Source organism: Mustela lutreola, chromosome 1 (genome assembly GCF_030435805.1).
Source record: "Mustela lutreola isolate mMusLut2 chromosome 1, mMusLut2.pri, whole genome shotgun sequence".
NCBI lineage: Eukaryota > Metazoa > Chordata > Mammalia > Carnivora > Mustelidae > Mustela > Mustela lutreola.
The window spans coordinates 241,622,515-241,644,542 of record NC_081290.1 but is presented as its reverse complement, the minus strand read 5'-3'; the positions used below and the strand labels follow the sequence as shown (position 1 = coordinate 241,644,542).

The 22,028-nt window shown below is 48.7% G+C and overlaps 1 protein-coding gene across 3 annotated transcripts in view; it reads left to right on the top strand.

Annotated features, from left to right (window-relative positions):
- The window catches only part of GALNT18 (polypeptide N-acetylgalactosaminyltransferase 18), a 353,102-nt gene that overhangs the window by 283,955 nt on the left and 47,119 nt on the right, over window positions 1–22,028 (top strand). For all 3 annotated transcript variants that reach the window (XM_059136267.1, XM_059136258.1, XM_059136271.1), the window contains exons 7-9: window positions 750–935; window positions 8,698–8,835; window positions 14,076–14,171. In XM_059136267.1, coding sequence (XP_058992250.1) covers window positions 750–935; window positions 8,698–8,835; window positions 14,076–14,171 — 420 coding nt within the window. The remainder of the gene's footprint in view (window positions 1–749; window positions 936–8,697; window positions 8,836–14,075; window positions 14,172–22,028) is intronic.

The window sequence follows — 22,028 nt, the reverse complement described above, 5'->3', positions numbered from 1 at the left end:
TATGTTTATAAAAAATAAAAAATTTAAAAAAAAAAAAAATGAATCCTTGTCCAGGGTAAAAAACAAAAAAAAAAAAAAACAAAAAAACAAAAAAATAAAAAAATAAATAAAATGACACATAGAATGGGCAAAAAAGCCCAAGGGCACAAAAGGACACGCATGTTCCAGAACATTCAAAGTTCAGAATAGCTGGAATGATCATGGAAAGACCTCTGAGACACTGTCCCTTGACACTTAGAATAGAAGATCATTTTTCTCTATTTTCTTTTGAATCCAATTACATCTAGTCCAAGCTCTTAGTCACTGAAGTCAATGAGAAGCTTTGCATGATTCCCTTCTTTGTATCTCTCCCCCTCTGATGCTATCTCCCTCTGCTGCTTCTTCTATGTCAAGCACAGCAGCAGAGACCATTCTGAAGATTTTTGTTAACTTCTTCACCAGGGGCAAGGAGAATCCAGATCTTTGTTCACAAAAATGTTTAATCTCTTCTTTGCACAGTAGAAGGAATGGGAAGAGAAAGCACATTAATTCTTTGCTGGTAAATCCATGGCAACAAGAAACAAGATACAAACAGACTCAATCCTCTTCCTGTTAGAGGAGTAGAAATAAGGTGGAGCTCACTGCCTTTGCCGACCGTGGCCTGAGAGACAAGGTGGAGAGAGCTGGAGCAGTCCGTGCTCAGGCTGGTCTGGTTTAGTGGCTTAGAGTCAGATCTGGACACTGATGAGTGGCTCTTGCATCCCCTACAGGTGTGGCAGTGTGGCGGCAGCGTGGAGGTCCTGCCTTGCTCCCGGATTGCCCACATCGAGCGAGCCCACAAGCCCTACACCGAGGACCTCACGGCCCATGTCCGCAGGAATGCCCTTAGGGTGGCTGAAGTCTGGATGGATGAGTTTAAAAGCCATGTCTACATGGCCTGGAACATACCCCAGGAGGTAGGAAGCCCTTGTGGGGATAGGGTTTCGGGATTTGCGTGGGTGTGGGGGGGACACAAAAACAAAAAATATGGGTCTAAACCCTTCTTCCCATGGATCAACCAGAGTCTTGTGATCCATGCTAGAGTAGCTTCTCTGCCCCAGAAGATAGCACATGTGGAAGAAAAGAGGCTGACCGTGAGACACTAAGCTGTGTCTCCCCACGCCTGTCCCTGGGCAGCGTGCTTAAAGGAAGACTTCTCTCCTGACTTCAGTATCCTCATATTTTGTATGTGTGTGATTTATTTATTTTAGAGAGAGTGCAGGCAGTGGGGGAGGGGCAGAAGAGAAACCCAAGCAGACTCCACGCTGAGGGCAGAGCCCGATGCGGACCCGATCCCACGACTCCTGACATCACAACCTGAGACAAAACCAAGAGTCAGATAGACGCGTAACCAACGGTCTCACCCAGGTGCCCCATCAGTACCCTCATTTTAAGTGAGAATATTGGGGGTGCCTGGGAGACTCAGTCAGTTGGATGTGTGATTTTGGCTCAGGTCATGATCTCAGGTCACGGTCTTAGGGTCCTAGGATTGAGCCCCACATCAGTCTCTGTACGCAGTGAGGAGTCTGCTTCTCGCTCTTCCCTCTGCCCCTACCCCCCGCTCGTGCTTATTCTCTCTCTCTCTCTCTCAAATAAATAAATAAAATCTTTTTTAAATAAATAAATGAGCATGTTGGAGCAGATGGTTATAAGTTTAACTCATGTTCCCAGGTCCTCAGCTTCTCTGCTATATAAATATACCAGAAATTACCAGAATTCACAAAACACACCTTAATCTCCCTGTAGAGTGAATTCAGGCTTCTCCATGGAACCTTTGACCAGAGCACTAAGGAATGTCCACATGGCTTTGAGATATCTTGACCCACATGCCTGGGGAGGGGATACACCCCCTTAAGGATCCTCAGGAGGGAGAAGGGAACTGTTCTGGACACTTTTCAGCTCTTTCTAACCTTTACAGGATCTCATTGTTGCCTGCCACTGTCCTCTATCCCTCTTGTCACTAACACTTACGGAGTGCCCAAGAAAAAGCAATATTTCTTTAGTAGATTTGTTCAGCCTTGCCATGTGTCATATGGAAATGACCTTGGACCACTGAGTTGGGAGAACCCAACAGATGCCAGCCACGGGACCCCCACCTGCTCACCAGCCTGCCTGCCTGGAGATCATTGCTTATGTTGCAGTGTCTATCTGACACAGCTGTTGACTGCATGACCTCCTTCTTTCCCCTTGGGAGTCCTTTAAAAAGCTTTAGTTCTTTCTTCCTAATAGGGAAATGGTTGATTTTTGCCTGAAGTTTCCATATGAAGGCCCCGTTCCCTGATCCCTCCACCCAGCTAATGTCGCTCTGGCTGAGTGACTGAGAAAATAGGCTGGGCCATGGGTGGGGGCTTTTAGGCAGCTCCCCATCCCCATCACCATCATGGGGGAGGAAGCTTGCATTGGGACATATACGCCCACAACCTGTGACATTTCAGCAGCAGAGAGAAGAATGAAGAGCCAAGAAGTACCAGCCAGGGTGCGGGCAACCCTGATGAACCAGCCCCAGGATTGCATCCCTGACAGTGGGAGTGTTTCTAGGGAAACAGCAGTGCCTTCTGGACCCATCTGTGGCTGTGGGCGTTGGATCACAGTATTCTGGGGAACATGCTGAGTGCCTCTGTGGGTGTCCTCTGATAGCAAAACGTTAAGAACGCTTGAAAAGTCCCCCAGGAACCTAGCAATAAAGCACCGTAGATCCCCAGTCCCTTAGCAGAGCCCTGTCCGTACTCCAACTACCTTCTCTCCGCACCCCAAAGCTGCAAACCTTTTAGACTTCTCCCCTCATTGCTGCTGCCAGAAATGGAATGTGGAAATGGACAGTAAATCCAATGAATGGCAGAGAACCAAGTGAGAAAAGTAATTGGAGAATGATGAAACTCAGTGTGCATCTGTGACTCCTCAGAGGGGTAGTTCAAACCCAGTCAGACGGGTGGGAGGAGAGGGGAGTGAACTCAAGAAAAGCAGGTGAGGGGTGGGAGGGTCCAGCATAAAGCCTCAGGTGGAAAAGGAAGAGGTCAGTGTGTTTTCTAAAAGTCTATCCCTTGTCCCTACCCCCGCCCGCCCCACATTCCCTGCTTTGTCCAGATTCCCTCTCCTACCTCTTCTCGGGTTTCTGGAAAGGGTCATCTTTTCCCTTCCATTCACTTCTGAAGTCTCAGTACTGCACCCAAACTGCTTGTGACAAAGCATCCTAACGGCTTAATGGACATTTTAAAGTCTTTAAGCTCCAAGATTCCCACATTTGAAACTCTGTACTCACTTGGCTCCATGGTGCCACAGCCCAGTACACCCCCATCTTCCTCTGATTGCTCTTAATTTCCTTGTGGGCAACTCTCACCTCCCTCAGATGCTTACGTGCACCCAGGGATCCATCCTTGGCCAACTGCTTTCATTAAACCTCATCTCCCTGGTGGCCCCTTCTGTTCCTGGGTGCTTTTATCTGTTGATGACTTCCGAACTAAGATCTGCAGCCCTGACTTGTGCCTTCAGCTTCAGACCTACAGCTGCACATCTCCTGGGTGCTCCCTTGAGCACTTGAGTCTGCCAAAACAGAGAACATCCTCCCCCCACCCCCAGAGCTGCTCCTGTTCTCCCTCCCCACCACGGTTTGGGGTACCACCATCTATCTGCCCAAATCCACGAGCTTGAAACTGGGCATCTTCCTTTGATCTTTCTTTCCCTCAAGCCGCATTCCCAGCCCATCACCGAGCCCTATCCTGTCCTTTCCCAACCCCATCACGTCTGAGTTCAAGCCTTGTCTCTTCCTCTGTGAGCGCTTTGGGCTGGTTTCCCTGGCTCAAGCCTTATCCCCTTCAAATCTATCCTCTGTACTACCCAAAGTTATCTTTAAAAAACAAAAAACAAACAAAGAACCTCACAGGGACCACGTCATTGCCCTGCTTAAAATCTTTAAAGGACTCTCCACGGTGCACAAGTTCAGGCATTAAGCCTGTTGTGTGACGTGCTTTCTCCACTGCCGCCTCTAGCCCCCTCTTCCCCCCGTCCTGTCCCGGAGCTCCTCGGACAGCACAGCCAGAGAGAACGCACGCGTCCGCTCCGCACTGTTTCTGCCCTCCGTGCTTTTGCGCATCTTGTCCTCGCTGCATGCATTCCCTACCCTCGGCCTCTTCCCAGCCTCCACCTTCACCGAGTTAGACCCGGAGCCGAGACCCCTCCTCTAGGAAGTCAGCCTCAGTGGGAGAAAATGCCCCCTTTGCCTGCATGCCTCTGTCATTGCATCATTGCTGTGTAAAAGAATGTTCTGTTGTATAAAAGTCTCTCTCTCTCTCTCTCTCATTAAACCAGGGGCTCTCAAATCTGGCAGAACTTTAAAATCCCTTGTGCTCTAGCCCCAGAGATTATGACTTAATTGGTTTGGAAGGGGACCAGGGATCATTTTTTGGAAAGCTCTTCAGGGATTCTAATGTCCGTCCAGGGCTGGGAACTACCGCCTGAGACTAGAGGCTTTCTGGGGACAGATCGTGTTCTTCCCTTTTGTGCCAGCAGGCCTCGCACAAGGCAGGCATGTGGTCAGGGCTCAGGAAAGCCTCGCTGATGCTTTATTAACAAATGGATCTGCTGGCAGTATGTGCCATTCCTTTCTCCTTTGGTCAGTAACTCCTAAAAGCGCATCTGCAGACCAACTGCATCAGAATGACTTGAAGAGCTTTAAATGTACTGCTTCTGGGTCTCATCCTTAGAGATTCTGATGAGTAGATGCCTAGTGGTGCCAGAATCCATTAAAAACTTTCTGGGTGGTGGTTTGGGACTGCCAAGTTTGAGTAATACTAGTTTAGCTCATCCTGCTAGTCCTTCCAAATTCACCTTGAGCATCATCTACTCTAGGAAGCCTTCCGAGACTGCTCACCCTCACTTCTTCCACTGCCCCCCCCCCCATCCTGGCTGCCCCATAGGGCAGCTCTCCCTCAGCTTCCCTCTCTGCACACTGTGTGCAGAGAGACTGTTGACTTGTCTGGATCTTCCAGATCTTCCTTTCAGGCAAAGTCTGCATCTTCTTCCTGTTAGTATGCAGAGAGCTTAAGACAACACCTGACACATACTGAAGATGAACTGACAAAGAAAGAAGAGGGAGGAAGTGTGGATGCTACAACACCCACCCCCTGTGTTTTCCCTAAGAGTGTCCCCAGCTGCCCTTGATGGGGTGCTGTCCCAGTACCTTGTGCTCAACCACAAGGACATTTGCCTATTGATTTCCCCTTTGCCTGCAGCATCCTAGCTGTAGGTAGGGAGCTGGATCCCTTCGACCCTGCCCAGTGGCTGCCTTGAGAATTAGGTAAGTTAGTCTATGTAAAGACTTGGATCGGTGCTTGACCCATAGCAAAGTCACCAGCTAAGTATTAGCTCTTGCTGTGGCTGGCCTTGTTTACACCCGGGCCTTCCCACCCCAGCTTTAAAATGCCCTTGCCGAGTCGCCATCCTCCCCGCTTGCCTTCTGTGCTGAGTCCTCCCGAGACTGTGTACCACCCAGAGCTGCTTCTCCCACCTGCTTCCTCACCACGTTCAGTCCCAAGCTTTTGGAAGGTGGGAAGAGCTGCCAGCTCTGGGATCCCGTCTGCTTTGATTGAAAAATCAGTTTGCTCATCAACAAACAGAAAGTCAGCCTGCAGCAAAGCATCAGTGCTTTCTTACCCGGGGTTCGGGAACTCTAGGCCCATCCCTGCTTCCTCTTGCCCAAAGACAGGCTGGGTGATGGTGGGGAGCTGACAGTCCTTCTTCGGGTTTGGCTGTAAAAGAGATTGTGCATGTGGCCACACACACAGGCAGGAATATAGCTTTTTAAAAAAAAAAAAAAAATTCAATATTTTACATATTTATTTGATACAGAGATAGAGAGCACAAGTAGGCAGAACGGTAGGCAGGGGGAAAGGAAGAAGCAGGCTTCCCACCAAACAAGGAGCCCATCGTGGGGCTTGATCCCAGGACTCTGGGATCATGACCCAAGCTGAAGGCAGCCACTTTAACCAACTGAGCCACCCAGGTGCCCTAGGAATACAGCTTTTTTTGTGGCTGAGTGTTTTCGATTCCAAGGGCTGCCATAACCCATTGCCACACATCGAGTGGCTTTCAACAACAGAATTTGATTCTCTCACAGTTCTGGAGCCCAGAAGCCCAACATTAAGGGGCTGGTGACACTGTGCTCCCTCAGAAGGCTCTAGAAGAGGATATTTCTTGTCTCTTCCAGCTTTGGTGGCTCCTGTCATTCCTTGGTTTGTAAATGCATCACTCCAATCTTGGCCCTCGTCTCTATATCTCTGTGTGTCCAAACCTTCTCCTCTGATTTATAAATAACCAGTCATTGCATTTAGAGCTCACCCCAAACCCAACTGATTTCATCCACAGATCTAAATTCCACCTGCAATGATCCTATTTCCAAATAAGACCACATTCATAGGTTCTAGGTAGACACGAATTTTGCAGGAGACGCTCACTATTCAACCCACTGAGTATTTGGCAAAGGGGGAAAATGTGTTTTGTGTTTTGTTGTTGTTGTTTTCTTTTTAAATAATAAGGGCCAACATGACCCTCTCTGAGAATGTTTGCTTATTTTTCAATTTCTAACCCCAATCTGAAAAGAGTTTGATGCAATTTATAGTAAATACACGGTATAGACGCTGAACCATTAAAACAACAAGGCAAAAGTCAACTAATGAATAGGAAGGGAAAAGGGCCATGATAACCAGAAATATAAGTTGAGCAAAGCTCTGGTCCTAGAGTCTCCTAGAAGTTAAAGTGGAAATGGACCCCTGGTGGATCGTTCTCCCACCTTCCATAAAGTCATAGGGAGAGAGACAAACTGCCCCTTGATCCTGAGCATAGAAAGAAATTTTTCCCATGGGAACCCAGAATTTAAGAAAACACAGAGGCCTTCCAGGGACAGGTTCTTCTAGCTTCTAGTGGCTTCCCATAAAAACTGAGACACAGTGTTTGTTTTCATGTAAAGGCAATTATACCGTGAAGAGGGAAGGCCTGGGCCCTGGCAAATAGGTTTGCGAGATAAGGATAAGGTGCAGAGAAGTTCAAAAAGCTAAAACTTAACAGATCCCTTGGGGTAAGGGGTGGAGGGAGTGAGTAGGTCACATTTATTGCTACATTCGAGACTCAAACATTCTCAACCTAGTCTCATCCATAGCTCAGCTCAGCAGTAGGTCAGGGCATGGAGATCAGTCAAACACGTTTCCTGAATCCAGCAGAGAAAAGCCAAATAGTTGCTGGGAGGGCTCTGGGCGGGAGCTGAGGAGTAGGCAAGTCATAGGTGAGGTCATCAAGATGTCCTCAGAAGGAAGTTCCTCACTGGCATTGTACCTTTGCAGTCTGAAACCTGAACCCTTGGGCCGTAGCAGGTTCAAATTTTTGTATTTTTATATTGCCTAAATTCTGGTGGGCAAAAATAAATGTATTTCTTCTGTATCTACACTTGGTTGTTCCTTGAGCCCCCCGATCTAATACCAAATACTTTGTTCCAATCACGGGCAGATATGTGCAGCAGCCTTCTTTCTGATTTTTCTCAGACACTTCAAATGTCCATTTCATTATCTTCCCAAGCCCAAGAACTTGACCCCAGAGTTGACCCTAGAGCCCCGGGGGTTCCCACAGCCAGCACACGAGCTGAGGCGTCAGTGAGAGAGAGCCGCATCTCCCTTTGTTCCCTCCCTCCATGCTGGGCTAGTGTCTCGTGAGATACCACTGGACCTGGCTGGTCCCTGGCTCCGTGGAGACATCCTCTAAGAAGTCGCTGAGTCCCCATCGGACTCCCAGCTGCAGAGACTCCTCGCCGTCCTCTGCTCTGGCTTCAGCCCCTCTTTGCCTGGTCCTGTGCCTGGTGCAGGGCTGGTATGCAGGGACTCCGTGTTCTCCCCTCGGCTCTGGGACCACAAGAAATGTGGGGACTTTTCCCTCTCTCTAACTCAAGGACACCTCCATGTCTCCATTACTACTCCTTGTCTGGTGTATGGTGATGGCTTAGGGCCCACCTTGCTGATATCCCCGGGAAGTGACAGACCCAAGTACTCTCTACACTAAGAACTTGGGTCTTAGGAGGCAGAAGGGCAGGCTCTGGGGTTCAAGTCTCAGCTCTGCCTTTTATCAGCTGTAGGACTTCAGGCAAGATGTCGCAGAACCTCTTTGCAAATGGGGCACTGTGCATAAATGTAAACCCCGGGGCAGGTCTCATGGAGGACGGAACCTCGCACTTCTCGAGTGTTCGACAAGCCTTTGTTGTTACAATGATTAGGAATAGAATTTGAATTAGTATGACTCCATCTTCAACTCTCCCCCTTCTCTCTCCTCCCACTAATAGCTCAGAACCTCTTGTCTCATATCATAAGATAGAAAAAACCTCCAACTGTATGCTTCAGTATCTTTCACCTACACCTGGGCACCAGCTTTTTCTTTTCTTTTCTTTCCTTTTTTTTCATTTATTTTCAATGGCCTTAGATGATAGTCCCCATCCGTGCAGCCCTCATGTTTCAGTGCCCACGTGGGGACATTCATGGGGTTACGTACAATGCAGGGAAATGAATGAGCTAAGTCCCCACGTCCTTCCTTCACTAGACAGTGTCCAGGAGCCTGGGCCTGGACAGTGTCCAGGAGCCTGGGGAGATCTGGGGAGAAGCGGTGTCCTGTTGGTGCCTGGAGCTCTGCATTTGCTTACCCTTGCAGGACTCTGGGATCGACATCGGGGACATCACAGCGAGGAAGGCTCTGAGGAAGCAGCTGCAGTGCAAGACCTTCCGGTGGTACCTGGTCAGTGTGTACCCAGAGATGAGGATGTACTCGGACATCATCGCCTATGGGGTGGTAAGGAAGGGTCCCCTGGGGCTTCATGCAGGCATAGAAAACAAGGCCAGGCAGAGGTGTGGGGTCAGAGGAAAGGAGAGGAGGAGGCTTCAGCCTCCCATGTGTAGACTAGAGGACTAGAGGCAGCCTCCTATGTGGGACCTCTGGTAGACCAGTGAACTAGAGGCAATCTCCCATGTAGGGACCTCTGGTAGACCAGCAGATGAGAGGCAGCCTCCTATGTGGGACATCTGGTAGACCAGTGGACGAGAGACAGCCTTTGGTGTTATAACTCAAAACTCTGTTCCCTTGTTCTAAATCTCTCCTTTACAGTCTTAAGCAATTTAGCTCTAGCCTAAAACCTTCATGTTCTACTTAATAAAACAAATACCTGCAGTTAGGGTAGACTGGCAAGATAATATAATGAACACCTGCTGTCCCCCAGCATGGGTGCCTGAGGTTCTAGCAACCAGCCTGCATGCCTCCCCCATCTAAGGGCTTATGATTTCTACTCACACACATAGCTTCTAGAAAAGGAGTTCTGGAATACAACCTTCCTGGGTTCACTGTATTTTGAGGGATATTTTAGGACCACCTGTTGATTGGCACAGAGCAGTCACCCCAATGGAAGGCATAGGGTTTGGATCCAGACAGACCTGGTTCCAATCTTGACCAAGCCACTTATCAGTCAGGTGTCTTAACATCTGTGGGTCTTGGTTTCTTCCTCTGTTAAATGAGGCAAAATAATACTGTGCTTCTAAAGTAGAAAAATACCTAAGATACATAAATATATTATATATCCTGGCAATTTGTATGTTCTGTCTAATGTTAAAATGCTTTGAATATGGTAATCTCTACTATTGTCCCAATGTTCCCAGGATCATTCAACTCTTGAAGTATTTTCAATGATACCTGATTGGGTTTTTGATACCTCACCTGGTTTTTGCTTCCTGAACACATAGAGCTTTTCTGCTGACAGTTATAAGCCCTCAAAACTACATACTGACATCATGGAACAGATGAGGAAACAGAAAGGCAAAGTGCTCTTCTCATGTTCACAAAGGTCATCAGCAGAGAAACTGAGCCGAAGACATCAGCTCCTGATATCACTCTGCTTCCTCCCTTTGGAGAGTATCCCCTCAGACCTTTTTGATATCCTAGCATGAAACTCAAAGGAAGAACTGCGGCCTCTTCCCTGGATAAGCCGTGCTCAGAACCAAGTTCAAGGCCTGCCTCCATAGGAATATAATGGGCAGAGCCCCTGCCTAGGAGGGGAAGAAGAATGCTAGCTACGGACTGGCCTCCACGTTCTTTGCAGGCCTCCCAACTCTGACATCCTAGGGTTCTACAGGGCACAGAGCCAGGATCCCAGGAATCCCCCCAACCCCCTCAGATTTCAGCTAACAGGTCAACCTTTAGGAAGCAGTCATATCCTCCCACAAGAGTTTCCATGGCACAGTTGACACTTCCTTAGGAAATTCCTTAGTGGCCCCTTCCCTCTCTACTTCTCATGCTGGGGTAATCTGGATACTGGGAAACTTCTCAGCCCAGGCCACCAACTATTACTTAAAGAGGGGAGGGGTGTGTGTGTGTGTGTGTGTGTGTGTCCATTCAAGCTCTGGGTCTTGGCCAAAGCATTCTCATCTTCCAAGCAGAAGGGTCTCATCTTAATGACATGTACAACAGGTTTACCGTGGAACCCTCTTACCACCACACCCAGAAACCTTTAGCTGATCAAATAGTAAGTGGCATATACAGGGCTGTGGTATGGATTTGACTGCGTCCATAATTTGAGCTGTTTTTACTCGGAGTGGCTGAAAAGCCACTCTCTCATCATCCCCAAGGGCTGAGCAGGGCTAGCCATCCCTGGGGCTGGCGGAGGTCTCTGACAACCTCCCCCACCCCACCCCGGCACGCCATGTTCATCTGCCAGCCACTGCTTAGGGCCCAGCCAGCCTCCCGCCCCTTCTGACTCCTCCACGGGCCGGGCTCTGACAGAGCAGAACCACGCTTGCTTGTCAAGGATCATAATGAACTCCTAATGGGGGCACTCGGGTGAAGATGGGCAAAGCAGGATACAGCCGCAAGAGCAGGATTTGCTGAGGCTGAATCATTCTTTCTAGTGATTATTTTTATTCTAAAATGCAGAGACCAGATGTCTTCTAAGGGGTAGAGTTTCTTTCTACCCTTTCTTTTCCATCTTAGGCCAAACTATATTGCTCAGGTCAAATAACCTCCTGGGACTCTCAGTGGGGTCAGGGTCAAGTCTAGAGCCCTGGCCACTTATCCGCTAATAGATTCCATTAATGACTCCTGTGGGCAGAAGGGCCTGTGGGCCCCATTGTGTGGGCATGGGTTTCCCCTGGATCCCTGAGCCCCACGTCCAAGAGGCAGGGTCCTTGAATCAATCTCAGCTCTAGTGCTGACAGCAGAGATGAAGCAGCATCTAGAAACAGACACACCCGGCTTCTGCAATGTTAGCTTTGCCACGTACTCTGTGTGTAATCTCAACCATTTACAAAACCTTCAAAGCTGTAATCATACCATCTCAGGGGGCATTTCTCACAGTCTCGGGATTGTCACCATTTGCACGATGGAAAGAACTTGCTGCTGTCCGCTTCCCGACGTCATTCGTTTGGGAACGCCATTCATGTGTTCGCTGCCGTCGTTCATTCATTCCATGTGTGTATTTACTGTCTACTGTGGGCCAGGACCGGCCCTTGTCTGAGACAATGAGAAAGACTCAAACCTAGCCTGGTCAGACGGGGGAGACAGGCACTCGAAGAAGGGACAAGAACCAAAAACGCTAAATGCAGCAGTAAAATCAATGGAGGCCCTGGTAGACCACGGGGCCACGGCCTGACACCCAGGCTTGGGTCAGGAGAGACTTCCGGAGTGACAGAGAAGCTGAGAACCAAAGGAGGAGGCGCATTTAGCCAGACAAAGAGAAGGCCTAAGGAGGGGCGACATGGGGAAGGGTCCGTGCCACGGGCGTGGCATCACACACAAGGAGGCCAGGCAGACCTTCTGGCTACGCCACAGTTCCTCATCCTTCAAAGAGAGAATGTCGCCGACCTGGCCAGGTTCCTCTGAGGGAGAGGTGGGGGGACACGCGGCAAGCACTTGGCGCGGTGGCTGGCACAGAGATGCAGCCATAACGGCCAGTTGCCCTGAGTGGCTGTCAGCAAGGTCATAGCAGTCACAGGAGTAGCGAACAATTACTGTGCATTTGCTGTTTGTCAGGCCCGGTGCTCCCTACTTGTGGATATGCTTGCGTTTACTCCTCCACTAACAATCCTGTGAGGTAGGCACTGGTATTATCCCTACGTTAGAGAGAAGAAAACAGACAAGAAGGAGTTGTGTTCTTCGTCCAAGACCACACAGCTGGAGCCAGGATTCCATCCCAGCCTGCCTCTCCCGACAGCATCAAAGACCACCTGCTTCACGGGGGAGGGATGACAGAGTCAGGGGGACTTTATTGAAAGGCACCGCCTACCTCCTCACCCAGAGGATGGCTTTGAGAACCCAGCAGAAAGCCAAGGCTGACATCAGGGCTTTCTGGATCTTTCTCCCTGTGACCGCCGTTAGCAGGTCTCACGAATGGATTACAGCTCTCAGCATTAGATGCGACAACCGCTCCTCTGAAGGCTGCAGGAGAAGTCCTGAATGTATTGATATGGGCTCCCTCCCAAAGCCAAGCCGCATAGTTGTTTTACAAAAGAGGATTTGCTGCATGGATGTTTCTGAGGCCTCTGCCTTGGGAGCTGGCTCATGTTTATAATTCTTCAGAACCTCCAAACCACAAGTCTGGGATTGAAGTGCCTTCACCCGGTAGAGGTGAGAAAGCTCAAGAAAGGGATTTGACTCTATTCCTTTCCCTATCAAGAACAGGGTATTCTGGGAGCACACATGGGCCTCTGATCATGCCGTTTTGCATCCCTTCCCTGGGTTCCCTGCACTTCTGCCACAAGTTGTCAAGACCATGGAAGCTCAGCCGCTGTCAGTCTCTGGCCTCCTCGAATAGATGACCCACCTGCGGTCCTTTGCCCTGGTCTTCCCTGAATTCCAGTATCTCTGTCCTGTTCCAAACAGAGCGCTTCGAAGCTAAGAAGAGCTATATAAGCTAGCTCAAACTCAAGTTAAGGTGGGGAACAACGCCACCTCCTTGCATATGCCCACAGGAACTGATGTAGAGCTGGGCATGGGCACTAGTATTGGGAAGCCACCAAAGCCAGAGCGGGGCACAGTGTCTCTCATTCCGTCATGCTGCATCTCTTCCTTGGCCACAGCTGGGCTTCTCTGCTTACACCTGGCCCAGCAGATCCCCCAGACCCAATCTAAATGGCCTCACAATTCTAGCGGCTGCCACCCATGGACCATTGACTCTCTCACTGAGAGTTCTAGCATGGAATAAGAGAATGATGAGATGCTTCCATTCCAGAAAGAGAAGGATGGAGGAGAGGGAGAAAAAGAAAGAGAAGTATTAACTCATTCCAAACTATCTGCTGGTGCCCACCATGGTCTGCTCAGCTGTGGCTGGTGAGCAGGGCCATGGGGACTGTAAGCTGTCCTTTCCAGGTCTGGGAGTGGGCTTCTGCCAGAAAGGGACATTGAATACTGGTTTTCTTACCTGACATGGTAAGGCATTGGTTCTGTTGTTTGCTATGTGCCTGCAGGTGAGGGTAAGAGATACCTCTCTCTTCTCCTACTCCCTTGGCTCCCTTCTCTCTTATTCACCTGCCAGAACTCCCACTCTGGAACACCCTTGTCATCTGGGCACCAGTGGGACCAGGCCAGCCGCTGCTGGATCTGTGAATCTGTGGTGGGGCAGAGAGGACCTGGTCCCAGAGGACATCTCAGACCTGAAAGCAACAAACATGTTGCCCACTTCCCCCAACCTTCCAGAGCAAAGACTTCTTTCTGGGGACTATTGGAAGCCCTGGTGTCACCCCTGTGGAAATGGAGGGGGGTGCACCCTGAGCATCTCTTCTATGTGTGTGTATCTTTTATTCTTACCTACATTGTCTCCGCTTACCTTTCAACAACATGAGAACAGCTCTCCTTCACACAAAGCTGGGTTTCCCTCAGCACCTTTATTCAGGCAAAAGCTGGTGCTTGTTGCTGTGCACAGTATTCAAGGGACCTTGGGTTGATTATGGAAATGGAGCCTGTCTCTGTGAAATGCTGGCTTCTCCTGATTTAATACATTTGTTTCTCTGCTCCTTTCTCTTTGGTGTGGCCGCCCCTCCTCTGGCATTCAGCTGCAGAACTCTCTGAAGACTGACTTGTGTCTCGATCAGGGTCCAGACTCAGAGAACGTTCCCATCGTGTACATCTGCCACGGGATGACACCTCAGGTGAGTTCCCTGAGAGAGCCCCTTGCTGGGGTGTACTCATATCTGTCCGGCTTGGGGAAGGATGGTTAAACTCCTTTCGCGGCTGCTCTAGGCCCGGGGGCCTCCATATGCTCATGGGGAGAAGGGGAGAGTCCTACCTGCCTTGCCTGGAAGGGGTCTGGGATAGCAGATGCTGCTGTGCCAGGATCCTCGGGGATGGGGAGCAAGGAAGGTGATCAATTCCTAAAGAGGAACACCTGCCTTCTTTGGGGAGACTATGGGTAAGTCACAATCCTGTTTCGGGCACCTATGCCCTTCCCTAACAGGAGGGAACCCAAGGGTCCCCCAAGCTCTCTGACATCTCAGAATGCCATTTATGGCCTTGGGGCTCTGCCCTTTAGTAGATCACAGCTGCTGCCAAAATTTATAGCCACAAGAGCTTTTCTAGGCCGGGTGACCTTCTCCTGGTGGAGAATGTGGGGAAGCTATGAGGAAGATAAGTTATCCTAGCAAAAATTAGCCAGTCACAGCCTAGGCTGCAGATATCCAAAGAGGATGCTGAAACACAGACAAGAGAAATGGCCTCTTCAACAAAGTGCAGTGGACAACCTTTGCCTATGAACACCACAGACTGACCTGTTCTGATTGGACAACATTTTCAGAGTTTACTTATCTTACCTCCCGCAGTGCAAATGATGTTTTTACAAAGATAGTATAGAAGATATGTATATTTGTGCAATTATACTACGTGTTTAAAAGAGTCATCACTTGTCTCAACACACAACTGAAGGCAATCATGATGTGTGTGTCACCGGCGTCCTGTGCTGGGACTAACCGGCAATTGTCTGCTGTGATCTCCACCAACTCCTCATTTCTGTGGGCCCAGCTGCTGTGGCTGCACCGAGTGGAAGGTCACAGGTCAGCAGATCACACTATCCCCACCCCACACACTACGGCATCTCATTCTCCATCCTTATAATGCTGCGATATTTCTCATGGATGACTAGTTTTATGTAAACTCATTACTGACATCTAACACAAGTACAGACAGTAGACAAATGGTAGGTGTACAGATTCATGAGCTTTCAAAGCAAACACGCCCACATAACCAGCACCCAGATCAAGGAAAAGAGCATTACTGCCTGATTGTGAATTTTATACAAATAGGACTATAGGGTGTACGCTTTCTCACGTTAGCTTCTTTCTTTCACTTTTATATTTGTAAAGTGCCTCTGTTCTGCTTTTGTGATTTTTATTACTATGTAATATTCCATTTTATGAATGTACCATATTGACAGTATATTTTCAGCCATGGGACACCTGAGAGTATTAAGAATACTACTGCTATGACCATCCTTGTTCCTGTCTTTTGGTGCATGTATGCACCCATTCCTTGTGGATTTATACCTAGGGGTCAAATCGCTAGTCGGAAGGTTGCTCTATGTTTGCTTCGAACGTGCACTTTGCACTGCCTGTAGTAGTCTCCTGCGACTGCTGTAATATAGCGCCTCGGGAATGTATTTGCTCCCCGTTCTGGTGCCTGGAAATTTCAAAATCAAAGTGCTGGCTGATCTGATTTCTGTTGAGGGCTCTTTCTGAGGACTTGCAGATAGTTACCTTCTCTGTGTGTCTTCCCACAGCAGGGAGAGAGAAAATGAGTGAGCTCTCTGGTGTCTCTTCTTGAAGGGACACTAATCCCATTGGATCAGGGCTCTACCCTGAGGACCTCATTTAACCTTAGTTTGAAGAGCCGGAGAGGCCTCAGCCGGTCCGTACTGTAAAAAATGAGAAAGCTTGTTCTGAAGAGAAAACGGAGTGTAGCTGAACAACTATTTGACTAAGAGACCATGGTGGGACTCATGGACTCAGTCAGCCATCTCAGCAGCAGAAGCCATAAATCAAGATGGGCTTGTAACAGCAGAGACTGGCAGCCTGAAGGAAAGAGAGAGCAGGGCAGAATGAAGGCAGGCTGGTGGACTTCTTGGCTTTGTTTTTACAAAGATAGTATAGAAGATATGTATATTTGTGCAATTATACTACGTGTTTAAAAGAGTCATCACTTGTCTCAACACACAACTGAAGGCAATCATGATGTGTGTGTCACCGGCGTCCTGTGCTGGGACTAACCGGCAATTGTCTGCTGTGATCTCCACCAACTCCTCATTTCTGCGGGCCCAGCTGCTGTGGCTGCACCAAGGAACATAGAGCTATTTAGCTGTGAGCACGCCCTCTTCCTCAAAAAAGGGAAAGAATGATGCTGAGGGCCGTTCAGAGACCATCAGTGCTGCCAACAACCCGTTATCCCCAGGGGCGAGGCGGTCTCATGCAAGAGTGGGCCTGCCTCTCTGGTTTTAGTGGGCCAGGATGACCCTGCTCCATGCCTTAGGAGTGTGACCAAAGCAGGGAGCAGCTTGGGCAGGGCCACCCCAGAGGGCCAAGGGCACAGGCAACTCCACAGAGCCATAGGGGTGATGCTGCCACCCCAGTGCACCTGGAGGGCAGAGCATCAGGACAAAGAAGGTTATTCTCAAGCTGAGATCTCATGGAATTAGCCTTGCTGGGTTTTGGACTAGTCTGAGACCCATCACCCCTTTCCTTCCAACGTCCCCCTTCTGGAAAGTGCCTGTCTAGCCTGTGTCTGTCCTGCCATCATATGTGGGAAGCACACACTTTCTCTGATTTCACAGACTCTCGGATGGAGAGAAATTTTGCCTCAGGATAAATCACACCTTGAGCCTCACACACACCTGACTTGGAGGATACTTAGATGATATTTGAACTTTAGACTTGAGAGTGGACGCTGGAATGACTTAAGACTTTGCGGGCTGTTGGGATGAAACGAGTATGTTTTACATGGGAAAGGGAAATGAACTTGGGGGTCCAGGGACAGAATGCTACGGACTGAATTGTATCGTCCCAAAATTCATATGTCGAAGCCCTAATCTGGACTGCATTTGGAGTACGGAAGCAATTAAGGTCAAATAAGGTTATAAAGGTAGAGCCGTGATCTGATGGAATTAGTGTTCTTCTAAGAAGAGACACAGAGAGCTCAGTGTCTCCCCCTCCCCTCTCCTCCCCGCCATGTGACAACACAGCAAGAAGGAGGCCGTTAGGAGCTAAGAAAAGAACTCTCACTAGAAACTGAATGTACCAGCACCTAGATATTGGACTTCCCAGCTTCCAAATCTGTGTGAAAATGACATTCTGTTGTTTAAGCCACCCAGCCAGTGACATTTTGTTGTGACAGCCCCGGTCAACCAACATTCAGTGAAACAGTCTCCCAAACTAATTACATCAATTTTTACTCCCACCAACCGTATCTTTAGAGTTCTCGCCGTTCCACATCCTTGTCAACGTTTAGTATTCTCTGCAAATCTGTATCATTTCTAAATCATAGACATAGGGATGTGGCAGTACCACGCTGTGGTTTTAGTTGGCATTTCCCTGAGTACTAATGCAGTTGGGCACCTGAGTTTTCAGCTCAGAAAATCCCCAGGTTGTTCTTGAGTATGGGGCCAAGGTGGCCGGGGCCCAGGCTGTTTGGTGTTTCTGTAAATTCCCTGCCTCCTTGTTAATACTTGCAGCCCAGGAGACCGTGAATGAACTTGCCTTTAACAAATCCCTATGGAAATCTATGGGGCTATTGCTTATGTGGACCCCTGGACACATGTTGAGTGTTTCCTCTGTGTGAAGGTGGATGTCAGCTTGGGCAAAGCCTGCCAAGTCTCCCAGCTGCCGCTGATTCAATATGGGGCCGTCGGCGCTGTGGTTAAGAGCCTGGATTCTGGAATCAGATTGTCTGCGTCCAAGTATCAGCTTTGACACGCTCTGGTTGTCACGTTTTGAAAAGGTCAAGGTTTTAAGTGTGGACCTATTTTATTTTCTGTACAATACAGATTAATGATGGTATAGGGCATAAAGGTTATTGTAGGGATTTAATACATGTCCAATATCTAAAATAGTGCCTGGCATATAGTACGTGCTCAGTGAGTGTTAGCTAATAATACTGCTGTAGTGCTATATTATTATTATTACGCATTGAGCCTTAGTCAGTATATATGCCCTCAAGAGTCTAGCTCCAGCCCACAGTGGACTGACTTTCCCTGACCTCATGCGCCATGTGCCATGGATTCCTGCCCTGGTCAAACCTACCCATAGACTAATGGAGCATCCCTGACTTTCTGTGGCAGCAAAAATGCAATGGAGTAGGGGAAACAGGTGGAGGGGCGGGAGCTTCAGGAAGCCTGAGTTCTAGGCTTGGTCTTGCCACACAGTTGCAGTGGTACCTTAGCCCTCCCTGGGCCATTATTTTGTTTTACTCTTTCATTGAGATATGATTTTACACTAAAGGACACACATCTGAAGTGTACAATTCAATGAATTCCCACGTTTGTAGACCACTGTGTAGGCACCATCCAGATCGAGCCCATCATCCCTCTGGGCTTCCTTATTCCTCCTCTCTGTCAACACCTCTACCCAAAGGTAATGACGATAATGGTCCCTGGCAGCACTGATTCGTCTCATCTGGGCTTGTCTTCTTCTCTGCAAATGAGGAAGCCCGACTGGCCAGCTCTGGACCCAGGCGTGCTAGCCCTACCTGCTTACCTCCAGTTCTTCCTTGCCGAAATTCAGCTGGCCTGAGAAGCTGAGTCTGTGCTGTGCTTGGCCAGGAAGGCTGGGAGCTGCCTCCCCTTGGTGCTTTATGAATCAGCTTCTTGATGTAGATCTGCAGCAAGTCTTAAAGACATGGGTCCCCCTCCCCATTTCTCAAAGCCACAGTCGTCATGTGACTGGGCTGTGCAGGGAACATGGAGGCCCAGTTACACTCTCCCACCAGGCCCGCAGCTGAGGTGCACAGCTGTTAGTGTCCAGAGGCAAGGAGGCTGGAGGCGCACCTCAGATCAAACACATTTCTCAGAACGGGGCAGTGTAGGGACCCGGCTATGGTAGGATTTGTTGAGTCTGGTCTGCCCAGTGAGCCTGAGAGGATGGTGTCCTCCCGGAGATGGACTGTGTGTCCTTGGTGGAATTCATCCATCCATCAGAAATAGGCAGGTGCGGAGGTAAGCAGTGGGGGTGGGTGATAAGGCAGAGCTTCTGACTGGAAAGCCTTCCCACAGGTATCTCCTGGCCCCTAAGAACTCCCCTGGCTCATGGAGGGGATGAGAAAAGGAGGAGCTCAGGGACCTCACCTGAGTTTGAGATACACCTCATAAGGGGATTATAGACAAATACAGGCCCTGAGGATTCTCTGGATCTCCTAGACTTGGTCCAAATCAGACCCTCAATACATATTTCCAGGGATGTTTTCCCCCGACCGGCAGCTCTCAGCAAAATCTCTCCTGTTACCATGGCCACAGAGGCCAAGGAGAGACCAGGGAAGTTCACATGTGCACAGATGGGACTGCCATGTGCAGTTGCGCAGGTGGTGCAATGCACAATCTAGGGGAGGGATATGCCACCTCCCATTGTCATCTGGGAGTAAAGATCAGCCCCAGGTGACAGTCCTTCTGACCTCTGCTCTGAAACCTCACACATTCCTCCCCAAGCATCACATATGATAGGAAACTTGGAAATGTTGAAAGGCAGATTACCTGGGTTCAGATCCCAGCCAGACCGCTTCCTAATCAGGTTCCTTGAATACGTGTCAAAATTTCCTTGTGCCTCAATGTCCTCACCTATATTATAGTAGTACCTACCTTACAACGTTGTTATAAGAACTTTTAAAATTGATGCACATAAAGTATTGAGACAACAAGCCTGGGACATGGTCACTGCTTCCTAGATATTGGCTATTATTCTACCAGATTGGTAGAGACTCAAGACCATGTCCTTGAGAATGGGAATTGTTTAGCCTGGAAAGGAGCAGATTTAAGAGGGACGTGGAAACTTCCAAAATTACAAAGACACAGATTTTTGGCTAAGTATACAGAAACCCTTCCCAGTCCTTGGCTCAGATGATACTGTGACCTCTCCTTCATCAGAAGCATCCAAGTCAAGTTTGGTGAGCTCCAAGGGCATTATATAAAGTTCCTATATCATGTAGAAGCTTAAGGTAAGAAATCCCTAATGGCTCCCCCACCCTGGAATTCTGACTTTTTAATCCATTACATTTTTCTTCTTCTTATATCAATGAGAGTCCACCATGTACCATAGAATGTTCTTGGCCCTGGGAAACAGTCATGAACCAGACAAAAGTCCCTACCCACATTAAGTTCCCATTCGAATGCTGGAGGCAAACTCCTCTATTTTCTCATCCCCAAGTCTTCACCACAGCTGGGACTTGAACGCTTCTCTCGCCTAAGAATTTCATGCGTGGCCAGACTGAGCTGCATGCCTCACATTTCAGCCAACCAGGTCCAAGAATGGTGAAGGAGGAGAAAGTTCAAGAAGGCAAGACAGCCGGCTGACCCAGTTTATCCTGCCGACCTTGACAGTCACTTCCCTTGCCCGTTTCCTTTCAAATTTCTAAGTTTATCCATTTAGGGTTTGAGGACCAGAAAGAATCTGTATCAAACAGGTAATAAACAATCCTCAGAAGCCATCACCATTAACCAAACAAGTTATTTTCTCAATTCAAAAAAGTAAAACATGATTCTTAAACAAATTGAAATGAACATGGGACAAAAACTTAGTTGATTCATTCATAGGGGAACTAGGAAGAAGTTCAAGCGGGCACGGAGAGCATTTGAGATCAGGATCTGCCAGCATTTTCTAAAAACAATGTCAGAATCAGATCGCTAGATTAGATACCAAAGTGGTTAATGCCCTATAGGGAAATAAAACCATAGCCTTTAGTGTGATCTTTACTACCCAGGCAGAAATCTGGAGGTTAGCTCTAGTGTCTGTGTATTAATGAAAAGGTAAAAAGGAGAAAAAAAAAAGTAAATAGCAAAGTCAAACACAAACACCTTGTCTTGGAAAATTGCATACTCTTGGGCAGGCTTGTTAGACAGTGGCCCAGGATGATAGTGAAAAGTGTAGACAACTCCCTCTCCCAGGTTGCCTTATTTCCAGGTGTAAGATGTTTCTCTTTCTCAGTTCACAAAGTTGGCTAAAGGTGGAGGAACTCTCCAGGCCATGAGTGAGGCAGATCCTTGTGCAGATTCAGTCTGACCATGCGGACTTGCCCCAGTACTGCTTCCTGAGGCAGCCACCGCAGAAGACTGCAAACTGGGTGTCTCAAGCAGCAGAAATATTACATTGTCTCTCAGTTCTGAAAGCTAGACGCCCACGACCAAGGTATCAGGAGGACTCTGCTCCCTGTCTATTTCAGGCCTCTCTGCTGGCTTCTGGGAGTTGTTGGCCACCAAGGGTAGCTATGACAGCAAAACTCTCCCTTCCTGTGGTGTTCTCCCTGTGTGCACTCCTCTGTTCCTGGTTATAAGGAAGCCAGCTATGACCAATTAGGGCCACCCCCTCCCAGTGTGATCTCACCCTCACTTAACAAATTCCATCTGTGGTGACTCTATTTCCATAGAAGGTCACATTCTGAGGTACTAGGGGAGGAGGGTTAGGACTTCAAACATATGGATTTCTGAAGTACATGTCTCTTCAGCACAGCACCCAGAAGGGAAAAGTGTGACTGGAAATCTGACTTTCACGCCTCAGATGAAAAGTGCCTCACATCCCTTCCTCTCACGTTTCATTCTCCAGAGCCAATCACATGGCTCTGCCAGCTCACCCTCAAGGATGTAGGAGGTCGGGGTTTTCTGCATGCCCAGGAAACCCGTGTCTGTCACAGAAACTTAGATATTTGCTAAGTCCATCCCATCTCTGACAAATAAGAAAACAAGAAAATGGCATGTGGGGGTGGGAGCTGGCTGGTCTGAGCCCAGGCGTACTGGGGCTAGGAAGGGTGCCTGTATTTTGGCTTCT